We start from the raw sequence: 13056 nt of genomic DNA, 5'->3' as shown, positions 1-13056 counted from the left end.
TAGAACACAAATAAAACATATGTTCTGATTTGTTTTGGTTCTGAAGCCAAAATCCTTAGAACCAAAATAAACCCTACAAATATCTAATACCCATCAAATACCCAATATGAGAGATAATTATTTTTTAATGAGAAAAAAAATCCTAACTTGTAAATGATAATTGATACCCTCACATTAGATTACTCCAGCAAATAAATTTTACTTTTTTAAAGAAACTCTTAGCAAATTTAAATATAAAGTCTTTGTTAGTTGTTGAAACTGAGAAGGAATATGGGAAGTTGAAAGAGTTAAAAAAAAAAAAATCCCACATTCTTTTTTTATGTGCTAATTATTATTGTTCCAAGGGTCTGCTTAATGTGTGCGCTGGGACACACATTAAAGTGCAATAAATACTCTTTGAAAATTGGATTTTGAAAAAAAAAAAAAACTTCTAAAATATTATTTAAAATCAAAATACTCTCATATTCCAATTTCCAGAGTGTATTTATTGCATTGCAAAACCCTCGTTAAAGTACATTTAATTTGAAATATCTATTAATTAATGAGTAGTTTTTATTTGTCTAATTAATAGATGAAGTGTTTTGTCTTATACGGGATAAGAGTTTTGAAATGGGCTGATTTCGTGTGACGACGGTCTTTAGAGTGAAGAGATCATCCTCACAAAAAATCAGTCATTGTGAAATTTCCATCACTACTTTATAAGTAGAAGAATCTTGGATGGTTCAGAAACAATTTTTAATCCATATAAAACAAAAATTTATTCAGAATTTCGGCTAAGAATTTGACTGTTGAATACAACCATTGATTAATATTTAGTAAGGTACCCATTAACACCCTTAGTATGATATTGTATAAAATAGGCAAGGCAAATATGAAGTGGATAGGGCCCACCTACTAGACTAGTTGACTTTATAAAAGAGTGGCTTAGTGGGAAATCTATTCTAGGCTTGCAGTTTAAGACTTTAAGTGGTACCCAACAAGAACCCATGGTCGGTCACTCCAGAAAAAAAAGAGATAGAGTTGAAATTCTGGCTTCAAAGTTGAAACTGTAGTTCTCTACAAGTGACTGTGTCGGTTCTGAAAACGATTAACTATAGACTGTAGAGACAGCATTGCAACTGTGTCGGTAAAAAGCCCAGCATTGATACGGACATCTACGAAATGCTGCTCACTCTGCCTCTTTTAAAGTCTTAATAACTCCTCTTCCCTTGTCTCCATGTCTCTCTCTCTCTCTCTCCCCTATATTTTCTTATAAATATCCCAAGAAAACAGGATTCCCAATCAAATTCCTCAAACCCATCTCTTCTTATTTCTTTCTTTCTTTCTTTATAGTTTAATAAGTTTTATTTGTTGTTGGGTGACATGGAGCTTCAACTGGGTCTCGCTCTTCCCAACAATCCAATCAAATTCAAAGGGTTCGACTTAAATTACAGCAATAACAAGATGAGCCATTATGGTGGTTGTTTGGAAATAAAAAAAAAACGTTGTTTCTATGAGGCCTTCGAGAACAATAAACAAACACTCCCTCTACTATCGTGGACCGACCAACCAAATGATGAAGATGATGATCCTCATTCCCTTGGGAAGAGCTCTTCTTACTCCATTAATAAGTAAGGTTTTTTTTTATTTCAGTAGTTCGTTCGTTTGTTTGTTAACGTTATAAAAACTTATAATACTAGGTTGCTGAGATGGGTTCGAATCTCTAGGAAGATGTTTCTCATCTCAGCTGTAGGTTGAATATTATAGTTTTCCTTATATAAATTGGTTAAAAGTTTAATTCTAACTACAATGGTTAATTAATAGGGATGATGGAGAGGGAAACTATGTAGTAGGATGGCCACTAATCAACTCCTATAGGAAGAAGCTTCATTATCAGCCTCAAGAGAATTGCATCGTTAACGATCGGACGGACGAGAACGTTTGTGGTGCATCAAAATCTATGTTTGTGAAGGTTAAGATGGAAGGAGTGGCTATAGGAAGGAAGATTGATCTCAGCCTTCATCACTCTTATCAGACGCTTAAGACTAACTTGATTCAAATGTTTGAGAAATGTGAGTTGTCATTGTTGCAAAATCTTAGTTACTTTAACTTCTCTCTAAATAAGCTTTAATGAAGTTTATTTTTTAATTTTGAAACAGATCAGGAAAATGTGAAGGGGCCCACTATCACATATCAAGATAGAGAAGGAGATTGGTTGCTTGTTGGAGATGTACCATGGAAGTACGTATATTTTTTTAACAAGAACTCTTTGTGGATCATATCTGATTTGGTACAACTTTGAGTACCATATTAAAATGGTGTTTGTGGGCTAGAATACTGTTGGATCTTGAATGTGGGCCTCATTTTTTTAGGTCTCTATATATTCAGTCTGATTCAATGATTTTGGCCATATCTGATTTCTTGCATTCTTTTGGACTTTTAGAAATTATATGATACATAATAAGAATGGATGGTGTCTCATTTTTTTCACCAAGGCTGCTCTCAATGGATCGGATCAGACCCAAAATCCGGTCCATTCAGATCTGATAACTTTTGATCTTGGATCAAGGATTTGGGTTCCATTAAGGATCCGATTTGATAAAAACGTTTCTATTGGTTCTGGGTCAATCATGTTTTAATGTGAAGTATATTTATATTTTGTATATGAAATCGGAGTTGATCCAACCCAGACTGTCAGTTCTGATCTTATAAGATTGACTCCAGATCCAATCCAAAATTTATCGGATTGGTCCTAGATCAACCTCCCAGACCCGATCCATTGATAATCCTAGTTTTGCCCCCTTTTCTTTATAAAATTTAGGCAGATTGGATGAGATCTGAGCCCATGCTCTTGTAAAGTGGACACCAGGGTCAAGTGGACAATCATCATTCGATCCACAAAACGATCAGATTGAGCAATCAAGATAATGTGATGATACCAATAATCCATGTAGGCAAACTCCCCAGTGGGATTATGAAATCCATCATTCCTTTAATCGAGCGGTGTAATATTATAAATACTCGTAGATCTTTGCTTAAGTTTACTTTCGTGATTCTATTATTATTATGATTATTTTTAATATTATGTATTTCCTATCGATACTAGTAATTAATAAATCAGTTATATGACAGGAACTTCATCGAATCAGTGCAACGCCTCAAGATACTACGGAAAGGTGATTGTTAAGGGTGTAGATTTGCTGGTACCAGCTAGCTTAGTTGGTAACTCACCATGTAAGAACACATGAAGAGAAAGAATTGCTTAAAAGAGCATATATATATATATAGCCAATTCTATCGCAAATGACGTTTGACAAAGTGGCTTTTGTGATTTTATCTATTTGAAATAGAAAAAAAAAAAAATCATGTTCTTTTATGAGACTAACATGTTGTTGTTATTCATTTCTAAGATTTATTTATAATTAGAAGAACATGTTGAACTTACGACTACAATATAAAATTTAGCGATGCCAAAGTGCTCATACTTTAGTACTTAAAACTCTCTCTTAATTATTATTAACCAAGTTAGAAAGAATTGAGATTGTGTTAGGAAATCTCAAGTTCTCACTAAACTCTTGAAGAAAAAGTGTTAAATAAGTAATGAGTTGCGATAAACTGATCTTTTTCTTCAAGATAAAAAGGAAAAAGGATCTATGATGCTGTTCACATGCCACATGAAAACGTCAGTTTATCATTAGTCATAATAAATTAAGGTGAAAAAATCATGAATTTGAATCACCATAATTTCTTGATGTTTATGGAACTAATATAAGCTCCTTATGATTAGAAGATCTTTAGTTTTCCCCCTTTTTCAAGAATATGATGTTACTGATATTCTTAAAAAGTACTTGAAAAATAAGTGATATTCATGATATATGATTCTACCCAATATTACATGAGAGAAATTCTGGGTAATAAGTTATCTTTCTTCAATAACGATTATTTTCAATTTCCTCCAATATTTGAGTAGTATAGCTAAAATATTTTCGTTGTTTCATATAAACAATCAAATCATTTTATGCTAACTTTGAAAACCCATAAAATAAAAAAATGGAAAATTTTACATATATAGGCAAGACTACACTAATCCAATATATATGCGTATGTCTCAATTGAAAGGCAATATAAGTGTGTTTTGTCATGCAACACATATTACTTTTAATTAAACGTTAAACTTATGAAAACAAGTGAAAGAAAAAGATTTAGAAGTGAAATATTTAAAAAAAAAAAAAAAATGCTGAAGTGACTTCCTACACCACCATCCTGGCGTGGAGGCGTGCACATAACCATAAATGCTTCTCCTTGAGAAACAAGTGAAAAGCATCTATGGTTCCATGCATATCTCCGCCTCAGCTCTGTGTCAAACACAATATCCTACAAAATCACTCTAGCACGTCTCTATTGAAAATATAAGATGGATAAAAAGATTTTTCTTAATATGACCGAATTTGGTTATATATCCATCAATTACATCGATTCTAGGGGTTGAGAAAGGTTCGGCAACAGATCCTAAGGATCCATGTAGTTCACTACATCATCCTCTTCCACCTATCAAGTTTAGTTCATTTAGATGCTATTTGAATAATAATAGGTCTTTTGTTGGTGGGTATGATCAAAATTAAAAAAATTTCTTATAAAGAAATAGAAACAATGTTGATCAAGAAATCACTTCAAGGCATAATTCTTTCATTGTCTTTAAAACAATATTTATTCCCATCATGAAATTGGTTAATAGAAAAATTCAACTCTAGGATAGAATAAAGTCAAATTACAAATCAAACAGTATCTATATTTACATATGGATATAATGGGAATCATATATACTTTTCCTCCAGATACCAGTGAAAAGCATCTATGGTTCCTATCCACTTTCATGTCAAGATGTACGTTATGAGATCCAATCTTGAGGTCACTCTACTTTGACTCTATTTGTTTGAATAATGTTGAAGTGACCTCAAGATTAGACCTCACATTGCACACCTTAGGGTTAGGGTTTAAAACGACTAGTGTTTGGATTGGATATGTGTTTACCTATGTCCATATTCGGATTTTTAATTCGGATCCAAATCCGGATCTAACTCAGATCCTACTAGCTCAAATCATAATCCATTTTTTTATTTATATTTTCATTAAACCTATATCCGGATCCGATCCAATTGAATTAATTGATTTGGGTCAGTCGGATTAGATAATTTCAAATTATTACAAAGTAATTTATTAAAAAATATGACTTAAATGTGATATGAACTCAAGAGCTCTCCACTTTTGAAAAAAAACTTTAACCACTACACTTAACACTTATTTGTTGATGAATGATAGACTAAAAAATATAAAAATATAATATATACAATATTCAAAATAATATATCATTCGGATATAGGGATGGTTTCATACCCAACCCAAGTCAAGAGATATCAACCCATACAAAATAATATATTTTAATTCGGATATATTTGAAAAACCAAATCTGCTAAAAATCGAATTCGGGTCACTCGAATTTTGAATAAAATGCGACCCATTTTAAACCCTACCTAGAGTGAAAGTGTATGGAACCATAGATGCTTTTCCTCGAGATACTAGTGAAAAAGCATCTATGATTTTTATCCACTTTCATGTTAAGATGTGCTTTATGAGATCCAATCTTTAGGTCACTCCAACATGACTTTATTTGTTAATGGCAAATTACTTGACCTTTTGTAAGTTAAGGCATTCCAAAAATCTGATTTCATGAACATAAATCAAAACTATCTTTTTAGAAAAGAGCTAAAAGAGTAGGGCTTATCAACCCAAAAAAACAGGTGTGGGGAGAGGGGATATATAAATGTGTAGATATAGATATGGGTTGCAGTAATGAAAGAGCTTGATAGGACTATAAACTGAGAAAATTTAGAGAAATATTATAATTAAAGGCGCAATTCTTTAATTACATAAATTTGGAGGAACAAGATTGACTCAATCCATCCAAAATTTTATTTATTTTTAATCAAACTTATTTTTTCCAACACTTATTTAGATGATGAGAAAAATACGATGTAGCACTAAATTGTGGGTGCACTAATCCTATGAATGATAGATCAGTACTTTTTGCAAAAAATAAAACAAATCGTAGGCACTTACAACATGGTCACACCCAATGCAGTCAAGCATTTTTCATGGGTGATTTTCAAAGCCAAACCATCAAAAAAGCTTAGAATATCAAATTAAGTCGAGAAATGAGATCACACACAACTTCATCGTCAGAAAAGTATGAAATGAGGTCATCATGACATCACTTCAGCCATTAAAAAGTAAAAAAAAAAAAAATCTGGTAGGCACTTACAACACGGTCACGGCATCAAAAGCGTAAAATATCAAATTAAGTCTTGAAATGAGATCACACCACATATATGATGATTCTTACACACTACCACGTCAGAAAAGTGTGAAATGAGATCAATCATGACGTCACTTCAGCCATTAAAAAGTAAACGTGTTTGTTTTCACAAGGGAAAACGATCACGGTGGGACTCGAACCCACAATCTCCCGCTCCGGAGGCGAGCGCCTTATCCATTAGGCCACGCGATCCTTTACTTTCTATGGTCTAAATTATTATAATTATAAAAATAAACAAAGTATTGGCTGTACTTTACATTTAAAAAAGAGAATTTTATGCGAATATCATAGAACACGAGTTTAAAGAAAGAAACTAAAATGACATGGTAGCCATGTAATAAGTAGTATGTACATGCTAAGAGGCTTGACTTCATCTAACAAAGTTAAAAAGTCTAGAATAACTCTAATTATGGAAAAATCTCTTATTTATTTATTTTTAATAAGAAAATATGCCTTACTTATTTTTGAATTTTAGGGTTTGAAAAAATAATTCATCAAATTTGCCTTTATCCATCTAATTGAACCGAAAATTTTTCTTAACAATATTTTCGAAAATAAAAACAAATTGTACTTTAGAAAAAAAAAAGAAAAAAAGAATTCACATTAAAAGATTTTTCGTTGCATAAAGAACTGAAAATTATTTATTTGGTCATCTTCAATTAATAAGATTGATTATTATCAATGCATGGCAGCCTTCTCTGATCCACCCTATGGAACTGGACTGGTTGGGCATGGACAATGCCATCCAAGATAGAACCTGGTCCATATCTGAATTCCGGGTCTGGATTTTTTGAATCCACCATAAAATCTAATCAAACCTTAACACCAATATCATTTAATAATACAAGAAAAGAAAAGAAAAAAGAAGTGTACTTCAATAACAAATTCGAGCAATACAGGCACATTCAGGGAAGGAAAAGGATCTCGTGTCATATAGATCAGAATTCAGTTACGGTTACAAATATGGCAAACATCTGGGTGGGACCCAGATCTGAAAGAAAGTTTTGAATCCATAAGACCTGACTACGATGACAAAGAAAGAACACTAACGTTAATTAATACTTTTTAAATCTGAAATCCATGGAAATGTTGAAGACAGCAGAACTGTGCAACAAGCATTCGAATTTACAAAATTTGTGAAACTGACAATGCAAAGGGTAATAAGAACAGTTAATTGTGCCTTCTGTTGGTCTTTGTGCGCCTTTTGGGATTGGAAGGAGAAGATTGCTGCGATGGGACTGGTAAGACCGTCCCTCCTTTGACGTCATCTGAATCTGTCATTTTATCAAGTGTTCTCTGGGCTTCAATGTAGACTGTAAGATCTCTTATCTGTAGTCACCAACATTTGAGGTTAGGTAATTATAGGAAACCACAACTAGCAATTTAGTTTTAAAAGTACACAATAATAACAAATTCAAAAGTGATCACAAGTACCTGTTCTTCTAGATCCAGTAACTTCTCATCCCTCAATCTAAGTGATGTTCTTTCCCTGAAGGGGGAGGGGTAAAAGAGACCATTATTAGTCTAAAACGAATAAAGGAGTCATTATAATTATTAAAAAAAATTCTACACTTGTAGGAGAGTAATGGTTTCATGTGATGTAGAAGCACTCGCGTGAGTGAACCTTCAGCACTTTCATTGACACTTGCGTTTATCATAGTTAAGAAATAAAATGTACCCCTCTTCGAGTTCCTTAACCTTCTTCCGCCAGAGTTCTTGGCTCTTCATAAGGTTATCATTGACCTTAAGAAAAGAAACAAATGAGTTCCATTAAGAGGATAGAATTGCTTCGGACCAACATTAATGCATCACTTCATTATGCCAATCCTATCGTGAAATGTCAAGATTCAGACTCAGTAACCAACTTACATTGGAAACAACTTTCTTTTCCTCGACACATTTTTCAATGTTTAGTTGGATCTCCTGCAACTTCGAATTCACAGCCTTCTCGACAGCTTCAGAAATGGACTTCTCCCTTTTTGCTTTAGCCTCCATTATTAGTGTTTCATAATACTGAAAATTGAAACACAAGATCGTTAAGGGTGTGAACAGACTGGATCATGGAGATAAACTAGAATTGAATTGGGTTGGGCCTACTCAAAATTATAAAAGTAAAATCCCAAGACCGGATCATTTACATCACTATGCATTGTCAACCAAAAATCAGGTCAATAAGTAGCAAATAACAGTTGAAACATGAAAGTGTTCTTACTTGTCTCTGATTCTCAAGCTGGCTTGCAAGCAAATGGTTGTACTCATCTACAATCTGTTGACAAGTTCATAAATCAAAGGTCAAAGAAAGAATCCAGATGGACTAAGAAAAATAAATGACCATCATGTACCAACTACTAAGGTTAAAATCTGGGAGAGAATAATGTTGGGCAATATTTCGCAGTATCATACCACAAAGTACAGGGTCTCGAATAGGGACAAAAAGAAGAAAATAAATGTGAAGGTCAAGGAATGAGTTGTCACCGCTTCAACTTTATAGCTAAGGATTTCCCCATTAATTCCAGATTCCTCGCTGCCTTCACATGTCCCAAAATCTCCATCAAATGATCTACAGCCGGAGTTCAACTCTGCCAACTTGCTATCAGTTTTTGACTGATTTAATCGGTGAACATAGGTATCACCAACATAATCCCAAACTTCATGTGTTTTTAAATCAAGAGAATAGGAATGTTGTGTATCTTTCCAATGCCTGAAAGCATGACCTTCTTTATACCTAAAATCAGCAACAGATGTCCCATAATCAAGAATTTAAATTAAGAGAAAATGCATGGAATAATAAAAAATAGTAAGACATACTAAACTAACTACAGGACATGAGCAACAGTGAAGTAGCAATGCTCACCTTCCACATCCTACAAAACCACATATTACACAGATCCAGAGATTCTCAGATGTTCCACAAACAGAGCATGTTGGTTTCTCAGCCTGCTGCTGACAAAATCGACACACCTAAAGACACAAGGTATAAATATAATAATTCTGCCAACCACTTTTACTGAGATGCAACACAAAACATGGTTCCCAAGAAAATCAAAATGGCGTGGACCACACAAGATAGTATTTAGTTCTTAATTAGATGCTCTTCGTCAATAGTTTTTAATTGCATTAGAACTAGATTAGTTCGTTTTGCCTTCCTCAAGGTTTAAATAGAAGCACAAAACCAACTCTATAAAAACGGATGTATGGGAAGACCCTAAGATACACTTTGATTGAAATTTAATTGAGTTTTTTCGTATTGCCTGTGAAATTAGAGTTGTAGGAGTGATTCCAAGTGACTCACAACCTACTTGATCAAAGAGTGGATTCATTCACTGCCTATCACATTACTGCTCTACAAGACTTTGACCTCAGACTATTTTTTCAAACAAACATGACATGCAAACATGCCTGTACAGCTAATAATACCACTTCATGAATTCCAAGAATGAGTAGAGGCGACTAAGAAATAACTTCATAACATTGATGGATCTTGAAATGCAATTTTCTACATTGCATTGATATGGGTACAAGTTTCTGTCTGACACAGGGACCAAGTATTGGGTTCAAAGAACCCTGAAGGATTTTTTGCCTACAATACTCTTGATGGCTAAAGGTGCCAGTCGTGGAGTAGTATGAAACTGACATTGATTGCAACATCCACCATGATGGAAAAATATGTAAATTGCTTCAAAGCATGTCGGCACACTATCTAGTTAAAGATCATCATTAGTGAGTTTACTATGCCAATTCATTGTAGGGCAACAAAGACGACGACATAAACATAAGGTTGTGAAGAATTGACTCCATCACAACAAAACATATCAATGTAAAGTATGCATTCATCATGGATAAAATGGTTCTGATAAAGATATCCCACATCAGAATTGAATTCATTATTGTCGAGACCATTATCTAAGGATTGCTTCGTAAGTTTTTCTTGGGGAAATTAGAGAGTTCTGATTCTTTTGTTTAGTAGGAACTACCAAATTATTGGTCTAAAAATCCTTGGTTATTTAAATAAATTTGTTTTACTTTTTATGTCTAAAGCAACGTCTTTTGCTAGTTCAACTGTGATCAAATATGGTTATAAAGTTCATTTTATTTATTTATTGCTTCATGTGCACTTCAATTTTATAGCCTCAATTTTAACTCCCAAGATGCTTGTGTAAAAAACTATGAGCCATTGTAATCAATGACCCTTGTCTAGGATGGTAAAAAGTGATGCTTATTTCACATGTACGACATGCAAAAGTTATGTGCATGAAGCAAATTGGATGAGCATCAGAGTGTATGCCTAAGGTTCAAAGTTGACCATTCTACATAGTTACTAATTAAGGAATGACCTTGTGAAACTAGAGGTACTAGCCTTCTGACGACCTTGGCATCAATTGTGTAAGTAGTGGTGCTTTTCAAGCAAAGTTGTAACGAGGCAAAAATGTCTTGCCACTCACTTTGGAAAGTATAGTGGCCACTCAACGTAGGTTTTCGGTTTCAATCCAGTTGAATAGTTTCCAAAAGACTTAGAAAGAAAAAAAAAGAGGATTTTGTTCCAAAACCAATCACCATTTTTTATACAGACCAAGTAGGATAAACTCATAACTATTCTACTTGTCAAAAAAAAAAAAAAAAAAAATGAACTCATAACTATTTCCATATTTTTTTAATGTCTTAGTACAGTCACCATGCTATGCTTGGTTGTGAAGGAAATAATCCTTTTTTAGGGGTCGTGCAGCAGTTATCATGCAATATCATGACAATAACATATATTTACTCACCGGGCAAGACGAATCAGTCCATTTTGAAATGCAGGGACATTGGAAAGAATGGTCGCAAAGTGTTGTAAGAATTCCACTGGTGTCTTGGTCCAATCTCTCTAAACAATTAAACACGAATAAGAGAAAAGGCATACATATAACTGGAACTCACAAGAATTTCATTCTCAGCAAACAAACATATGTATGAAACTGACCAAGGCAAACAGGACAAGTGGGTAATTCGGTGAAACCCGGGGGAGGCGTACTAGCAATCTCTGTTAATTCCGTGTATTCTACGGACACAGTAAACAGTATATGACAAACCTCAGCCTGCACAATCCAACCAGTTATTTTTTTTTCAAAAAAAAAAAAAAAAAATCACTATTAATTTCAATCACCATAGAATCAAATGAAACCGTTAAATTTCTTTGTAGTTGTATAAATTTGTACAATAATTTGTTGGAAATTGGTTGAAATATTGAGATATTAACAGTTACGAAATTTCCTAAAATTGAGAAGAAATCTCAAAATTTTAGAAAAGGAACAAAAACCTCAGTAGAAGAGAATCGCTTTCCATTGAAATTGCGATAGAAGATATTGGCATTCTTCTGATCGACGATCTTAATTAACACACTGTATCGATCCTCCATTGCATCGTTTCTGAAAATTGGATTTAAAAAAAAAAAAAAATCAAAGAAAGGATGATTGCAAATCGTAATCTATAATTTCGCTCGAAAATGAGAATTAGATTAAAGGGAAGAGGTTCTACTACCTGATGATGAGAATCTCAGAGACGTGATCAATGTAGGATCCACAAAATCGGATGAAATCATCCGAAGAGAGGTGACTGGGAACTGCGAGAACGAATAGGAGAGTATTCTCATGTGAATTAGGGTTTGGTGAGAGGGAAGAGGAGTGACTGGAGACGTTGCGGTAGAGGTGAACTATGCCTCTGCGTTCTTGAAAGTTAGGGTTAGGGTTTGGGTTTGGGTTTGTTGAGGCGGATTCAAAAGTGGCGCCACCATCGTCTCTGGTAAGAGGATGGTTGGTGTCCACCGAGTGGATTCGGAGGCTGAACATTACTGGGGGATGGAATCGGTAGTGACTCGGTCGACAAAAGTGTTATTTCGCGGGAAATCGTTATTTAGTTCCGTTTTTGTGCTTAGGTATGGCGTCTCAATCTCTTATATGAGAATGTTTGATCATATAGTCGGTTGTCAAACGATGGCCCACCAACAAAAGTAGAGGAATAGAAAGCTAAAGCCACAAAGCCGTCAGATTAAAATACATCAAGTTGGATTAAGGGTGATTGGTTTAGAAATTGGTTTCAAAATCTAGAATCATAGTCTCCTTTGTTGATTTTTATTTTTTTTATACAATTTTGAAATGAAATATTATAAATCTATCTGCAAAAACATCTCTTTGAATCCCTCTATCAGACTTGTAAATCCTCTCGAGTTTCTTATCTCGTTGAAGGATTTTTTTCTTATCTTATTCATTCATTGTTGAAGCCTCCAAGTATTCTTTCTGGAGAGATGTTATGTATGAAGAAATCAATGCCTAGGGAAAAAAATAAGACTTAGGACTTAGACTCATTGTGATAGGGAAACAAGCCGTTGGTTTGAAGTGGATTTAAGAGATCCAACATAAAGTAGATGACTTCATAGAGAGACAAGGATAAATTAGAAGTTAAAGGATTCCTTCAAAAATATTGAGTCGAAATTAAGATAATGAAATTGTTGGCCCAGGTTGCTAAAATAACTACCATTTGTGTCATTTTTGCCTTGGCCACAGTAAAAAAGTGACCCTTATTTCAACTTGACGTGAACTATGTCTTTCTTCACGAAGATCTTCAAGAATAAGTTTTTATTCAACCTCCTCCAACTCTGAGCTTCTCTTTTCCTAGAAATCCAAATTTGGTATGCAAGCTCAAGAAAACTCTCTATGGTTTGAAAGGTA

The 13056-nt window shown here is 33.9% G+C and overlaps 2 protein-coding genes and 1 non-coding gene across 3 annotated transcripts; 1 reads left to right on the top strand and 2 right to left on the bottom strand.

Annotated features, from left to right (window-relative positions):
- Window positions 1-1252: 1252 nt before the first annotated feature.
- Window positions 1253-3414, top strand: LOC147397254 (auxin-responsive protein IAA28-like). Its single transcript, XM_086450929.1, has 4 exons — window positions 1253-1610; window positions 1804-2051; window positions 2139-2220; window positions 3112-3414. Exons 1-4 carry the CDS (start codon window positions 1363-1365, stop codon window positions 3164-3166), a joined length of 633 nt encoding a protein of 210 aa, XP_086307055.1. The 5' UTR covers window positions 1253-1362; the 3' UTR covers window positions 3167-3414.
- Window positions 3415-6471: 3057 nt separating this feature from the next.
- TRNAR-CCG (transfer RNA arginine (anticodon CCG)) lies at window positions 6472-6544 on the bottom strand. The gene has a single exon. It is a non-coding gene; the product is annotated as a tRNA-Arg (tRNA).
- Window positions 6545-7254: 710 nt separating this feature from the next.
- BRIZ1 (zinc finger (ubiquitin-hydrolase) domain-containing protein) lies at window positions 7255-12310 on the bottom strand. The gene is made up of 11 exons (XM_086452781.1): window positions 11870-12310; window positions 11649-11757; window positions 11313-11427; window positions 11119-11216; window positions 9207-9313; window positions 8828-9077; window positions 8565-8618; window positions 8222-8365; window positions 8031-8095; window positions 7787-7841; window positions 7255-7681 (listed from the first exon to the last, which is right to left on the bottom strand). The coding sequence occupies exons 1-11, from the start codon at window positions 12175-12177 to the stop codon at window positions 7523-7525; spliced, it is 1464 nt and encodes a 487-aa protein (XP_086308907.1). The 5' UTR covers window positions 12178-12310; the 3' UTR covers window positions 7255-7522.
- Between the last annotated feature and the right edge of the window lie 746 nt (window positions 12311-13056).

This window comes from Akebia trifoliata, chromosome 8, assembly GCF_017979445.1.
Source record: "Akebia trifoliata isolate Shusen 1 chromosome 8, ASM1797944v1, whole genome shotgun sequence".
NCBI classification, from domain to species: domain Eukaryota; kingdom Viridiplantae; phylum Streptophyta; class Magnoliopsida; order Ranunculales; family Lardizabalaceae; genus Akebia; species Akebia trifoliata.
Note: the sequence above shows the minus strand (reverse complement) of the source record. Positions and strands in the feature narration are given on the sequence as shown.